The sequence below is a fragment of the Dicentrarchus labrax genome, unplaced genomic scaffold, assembly GCF_905237075.1.
Source record: "Dicentrarchus labrax unplaced genomic scaffold, dlabrax2021, whole genome shotgun sequence".
Classification (NCBI taxonomy): Eukaryota; Metazoa; Chordata; class Actinopteri; family Moronidae; genus Dicentrarchus; species Dicentrarchus labrax.
Window position 1 is genome coordinate 26,073,874 of NW_026136713.1, and position 6,262 is coordinate 26,080,135.

The 6,262-nt window shown below is 41.2% G+C and overlaps 1 protein-coding gene across 1 annotated transcript; it reads left to right on the plus strand.

Moving 5' to 3' along the window:
* Window positions 1–1,242: 1,242 nt before the first annotated feature.
* LOC127374541 (uncharacterized) lies at window positions 1,243–6,052 on the plus strand. Its single transcript, XM_051419986.1, has 2 exons — window positions 1,243–1,386; window positions 3,631–6,052. The coding sequence occupies exon 2, from the start codon at window positions 3,636–3,638 to the stop codon at window positions 5,232–5,234; it is 1,599 nt and encodes a 532-aa protein (XP_051275946.1). The 5' UTR covers window positions 1,243–1,386; window positions 3,631–3,635; the 3' UTR covers window positions 5,235–6,052.
* Window positions 6,053–6,262: the final 210 nt, after the last annotated feature.

Consider the following 6,262-nt stretch of genomic DNA (forward strand, 5'->3'; position numbering starts at 1 on the left):
TCACGATGCACTATTTCCGGCCATATTCTGAGCGCACTCCTGACAGTACACGCAGTGCATTGCGTTACGTCCTTTGTTGTACCTCAGCCAGGGAACTTGTTTCAGCCAGTCCTGTCTGAAGGAATATATTTTGGCCTTTTTAATTTGGGTCTCGGAGCCGGGCTCTATCCCAGACTCGGTTGTCTCCTCCTCTGGTTCCGAATCTGATGCTGTCGCTGAAGGACCGGGGCTCGGCAATTTTTAAACACACACAATTTAGTGCGGTGAACAGGACCACAGCCAATCAGAGGCAAAGACCCGCCCGAGCTCTGTCTCTTATTGGTTTAGAACATGCTTTGATCCTACCATGAGTATGTGAGTTCGGTCACAGGAGAACACAGAGAGATGATGCGCTTGCGAAATAAATTTATGTTTTCACCCGGGCAGCGTCAGGTGCTCCAGTGCGACCTAGAAAAATTATTAGTCGCACTCTTAAAAATTTTGGTCACACTCTGGAGCCCTGCCCCAAAGATCAGCCTCATAGATTTGATATTTGTAAAACCTTTGAGTCTACAAAAAGTTAATATAAGTCCGTTATAACGTATTTCATACTGTGAGAAATGCAGTTTTTGTGGATTTGGAACATTACTGATGCAGAGTCGTATGCAATCTGGGCTTCCTGATTAACGATGTCTTTGGAGGGTATTTTCTTGAGGTTGTAGCATAATTGATTTAACGTATTGCTTTTGTAGATGAGTTTAGCAATGAATACGGTGAATTCTCTGATATCTTTCTCATGACATTTAACATGATCAGCCAGCATCTTTCCAAGGTTTTCTATGAGAGTTGTTCCTTGAGCTGTCAGGTATTTGCGCAAAGTCTCAGGGGCATCTTGGCTCTTAGAACAGACACTGATAATTTCTTGTTTAAACTTTTCTCTCTTTTGCTCGTTTGTTTCTTTTACAAGACTCGGCACTAATGTTTCATACCTGCTCCAGGCTACCTTTGGGTCGGATCATGTTTGGCTGCACAGCATGAGTTTCTAACCACTCTATTACACTTGTTAATCGGATGTAATCATAATGATGGCAAAACTTAACCAAATAAGACACTGGTCTTACAAAACTGAATGACGATGACAGCCCTGCCTCCTCTTTCTCTCATTTTACCTTAAAAGGTGAAGCTCTGCAGTTCTGCTTGTTCAAAGATGAATAATCATCAGCTGTTGCTGAAGGTGTGGCCAATCAGCTTCCTACATAAAAGAACTGGTTCTGTCCTGTCGAGCTCAGAGATCAGAGGATTCGTCTGAGACTCAACAACCTCCAGACTGTCGTCACAGACCAGATCGCATCCAGCAACCGCTGACCAACTGGCAGACCCTCCCAGTCTCCAGCTGTCCGGCTTCAGGTCTGTCTGTTGGGTTTGTTGGGGTTTTAGTCATTCAATACGCAGGAGGACCAGTTATTGTACTTACTATAGTGGTTGCTTATACTATCACTGCTACAACAAGTACTGCTTCTACTTCTTTTAACTGATACTTGAACTCAGTTTACGTACATGACCCAAAGTGACCTGAAACGACACAGGTGCGTTAAGATAAGATTGACTCTAGTGATCACACACTCGTTACAGCAGCTCCAGATGAGAAAAAAGAAATACATATAGACACACAAGAAGAAGAACGCAAGATATAATGAAAAATAGAAAACATAGAGTTGTATTTATACAGATGTGATTGACATAATAATAATAATAATGATAATACATTTTATTTATAAAGCACTTTTCATAAAAGAATCTCAAAGTGCTACAGAAACCAAGAAACAAAATAACAAAAAAACACTAAGGGCAATAACACATTAAAATCAGCAACCAATAATAATACAAGTGATAAAATACATTAAGAAAAACAAAAAATCTAAGGACAACTTAAGAACGCCTGCCTGAACAAGAAAGTTTAAACCCTTTTTTAAAAGCGTCCACAGACTGGGGTTTTTGCAGATGTTCAGGGAGGGAGTTCCAGATGTGAGGGGCAGCGGAGCAGAAGGCTCGGTCTCCCATGGTGCGGAGTCTTGAGCGGGGCTGATGGAGGAGGTTTGTGCTTTGGGACCGGAGGTTACGGGTGGATGAGTGAGGGGTAAGGAGGTCTTTGAGGTATTGGGGGCGTTGCTGTAGATGCAAAGGTGGGTGATGAGGGCGATTTTGTATTGGATTCTTGAGGTTATGGGGAGCCAGTGGAGGTTCTGAAGAATGGGGGTGATGTGGTCGTATTTGCGGGTTTTCATCAGAGTTCGGGCAGCACAGTTCTGAATGAATTGAAGTTTCTGAAGGTGTTTATTGGGTTAGGGGTGCACAGGTTACAGCAGGACGTAGTGACATGGTGTAAGAATAAATAACTGCACAGGACAAAAAAATATATATGTACAGCAGTATATATTTAGCAGAAGAATATAGGCTAGACAGGGCTTTGAATATGCAGTACAGGTCTAATACTAATAATGTGCTTGTAGGAATATATATTTTACCTGCCACCTCGTAGAACCGGGTTGAATAATTTGCACCCTTAGAGTCAAGGTGGTCTTACAGGCGCACAGACTGTATGGGCGTCTCCATGTGCACCTTCTAATTTGACCCTTATCTGTTCAGCAGCAACCTGCAGAAGGGCTGGATGAAGGTGAATATAGATCATAGGTGCAGATTATTAAATACTGTATCAAAGAAACCACTTGTATTATTATAACCTATCTGACGTTCTTTTAGTAATAATTATCTTGTATCTCACCTCGTACATGGTCATATAGTTCAGTGATTAATGTAACAACAACGTTTGCATTGCATTGTGTTTCACAGATAAATTATGAGACACTACGTTTGTAAGTTTTTAAGACTTTCTTATGATATATATATTATAATTTCCTAAAAGGCATTTCATAATATATACTAAAGCACTACTTTATAACTCTGTGATTTTGATGAAACTGGATCAGATTTTATGAAGAAAATATTTCCTGGTTTTCCCTCTGACGTCCGCCGACTGCTCAGCTTCAACTCTGTGATTTACAGTTTCCTGATGGACAGATAGCTTTAGCTAAAGTAGCAAACAGCTAATTAACTGCTGCTAACTGTATCTGCTGTTAGCGGGCGACAGAACCGGGCTCAGCAGCAGAAAAACACCTCAGGACTGTATTCCCTGTCAGACTGGTACCGTCGTTCTCTGAGATTGTGTTCGGTCCCGGGTCAGGCTGTGTTCACTGGACGGAAGACACTGGCACTAGCTCATAGCGCTAGCTGCATAGTGTGGGGGCATAATAGACACTCGGTGCTGCTAATGGCTGTAAATATGAGGAAGCAAACAGCACCCTGCTTCCTGTTTCATGGGGACTTTAATGTGTGTGCTTCCTGTGTAAAGCACTTTGAACTGACTTGTTGAAAGGTTCTGTATGACCTTGCCTTGCTGCCACTTGCACAACTACTATTTGTATGACCACTATTGCAAATAATACACACAATAACTGCTACTACAAATAAATGATACTACTTCTGCAGGTGTAATTGTTGAATGATAACTAAATACCTGAATAAAAGTGAATATCTAAGCAGTAGTAATAAATTAGTAATTGTTGTGTCTGTGTCTGTCATGTTGTGTGTTAGCAGTCATGGCGTCTCCTGCTCTACTGCTCCTGCTGTTGGTGTCGTCCTCCCTCCTCTTCTCCACCATGAGCGTCTCTTCGTCTTCCAACCGGAATCAACTGCAGAAAACTCCAGAGAAATTAGACAAACTGAAAGAAGGTGCTAAAAAGGCAGGCAAAGTTATTCTTGAAAACATTGACACAATCAGATTGGCGGTCACCCCTTTTCTGTCGCTGATACCAGTGTGCGGGCCACTCATAAAAATGATTGTCGATGCAGCACTTTTGGGATTGTCGAAAGCAAACACAAACCCAGTGTTAGGTGCTCTCAAGTCTGAATTTGATAGTCTTAACTCCAAACTTGACAAATATCATGGAGAGCTGAAATGGGACACCTGGGCAAGTAGCGCCTTCCACAAGCCAGAAAAGAATATCGAGGTAGCCTGGAGCAGGTATGAAACATTAGTGCCGAGTCTTGTAAAAGAAACAAACGTGCAAAAGAGAGAAAAGTTTAAACAAGAAATTATCAGTGTCTGTTCTAAGAGCCAAGACGCCCCTGAGACTTTGCGCAAATACCTGACAGCTCAAGGAACAACTCTCACAGAAAACCTCGGAAAGATGCTGGCTGATCATGTTAAATGTCATGAGAAAGATATCAGAGAATTTACCGTGTTCATTGCTAAACTCATCTACAAAGGCAATACGTTAAATCAATTATGCTACAACCTCAAGAAAATACCCTCCAAAGACATTGTTAATCAGGAAGCTCAGATTGCATACGACTCTGCATCAGTAATGTTCCAAATCCACAAAAACTGCATTTCTCACAGTATGAAATACGTTATAACAGATGTGAAGGGGCTCATTGATAACACCAAAAACCGGCAAGAATTAGCAAAGACAATCAGGTCTTTCTTATCAGAGGCGTATGACAGGTATGAGTGGATGGTTGTTGCATTTATAACCAAAAACTCTGGCCATAAACGAAGCAGATCCCTGAACAAACACGTCCTGACAGGATTTACTGATGTGCCAAAAGGTGATGTCACTGTGTCCGTGGCCAGACAGGTGAAAGGGACTTACACACAGGCAGGTAAAGTTATACAAGCCATCAAAAGCTGCATTAGTCGGTCAGTTGTGTGTTACAAGGTAGAAAAAACACTCAGAGAATGTCAGCAACATGTGAACAGACTTCATGTATCTCAGACTTACACAGCAATACATGCCTATAGAAAAAATGGTCATGACAGCTACGATGCAAAGGAAGATGAAGTGTACGCTGACCCTGAGAACCCTTCAGCTAAAGCTCCTTACATCTATACAGGGGAGTGTCAGAAATCTCCAGGAGTGAAAGGTGGCAAGTTTGTGGTTATGATTAAAAGTGATGAAGAGATGATGACTAGAGATCCCTGCTCCAAGCTCAACTGTGGAGGTCCCCAAAGAGGAACATGTTTTCGGATGGTAGACACCTTTGTAGCGATGTGTGAGTGCAAGCTACCGTACTATGGTAAAAACTGTGAGCAGAACTTAGAGGATTATAAGAGAGCCTTAGAGAGCGCCACTGATGAAGCTTTACAGGGAAATCCCAAGCCAGTGATGATTGACAGGAGAAGAAGATATGGCTAATGATTCAGACTGGGGTCAAGAAATTTCATGAAATGAGCTCCTTGTCTTCAACAGACCCTCCAACATTGTGTTCGGTCTTTAACTTCTCACCTGAAATTCGGACTGAATGTACGTTTAGTTTCCCCCTTGTTGCTCAGTGTTAAACAGCCTACTTGTTAGCCTAGTTGTAAGTAGTTGCTGTAAACACAATCTTTAGTTATCCTGGAACAAACAGGCTTTGAGCTCCGCTGTGATCTCCTCTAATCTGAACATTATTCCCGTCCATCCAACAACAAAAAGAGTTAAGAGTAAACTTACTGACTCTTCTGTTAGCTAGCTTGGTGTTGGTGTTTCTGACTGCAGCCACTGATGATGTAAATACTTAATGAATGACATCGGTGTGCGCAATTCTAGCTTTAGTATCTTTATACATGTTGTAAATGCTCCACAATTTACATCTTCAATATATGTTAATTTCCAAGTTATTGCATCATCAGTTGCTAGGCAGAGTTGAGCTGTAACGCAAACCGCTAAGTAAAGAGAGCCTCTGTCCACAGACTGGAGGGATTACATTTCATTCACAACCTCTGTCCATTTCTGTCAACACAATATGCTGAAATGTATCCATGAAATGTGTGAAAATGGAAATTACAGTGACATTTGATGTGAAATTATTCAGAAGTCTTCAGTGTGACCTGTGCTGATGATCGTGATCACCTCCTGCCTGTCAGTGAGATCAAGTTGGACAAAGTTTTAACCAGTGAGATGCTTTTTCTTCTTCAAGCTTCTGTCCTGATTATGCTAGTTGCTAAATTCAATAAAACTTCAATTCATTGTCATTGGTGTGTCTTTATTATGTGCATGCTCCTGAAGGCAACCCAGAGTTTTAAAAATATAATTATAATAACTTACTTTAAAATGTGTTTAGTACAAACCGTATTGTTTTATACAATGTATATGATACAGAACATGTTAGTATATGTGTGTGCACATTTTAGCATGACTTGTTAATCTGTGCATTGAATTCTCAGTTAGCGTTAGTATGTATC

Excerpts from the sequence above, each read along its gene's own strand:
- LOC127374541 (XM_051419986.1), top strand. The coding sequence starts at position 3,636 with ATGGCGTCTCCTGCTCTACTGCTCCTGCTGTTGGTGTCGTCCTCCCTC.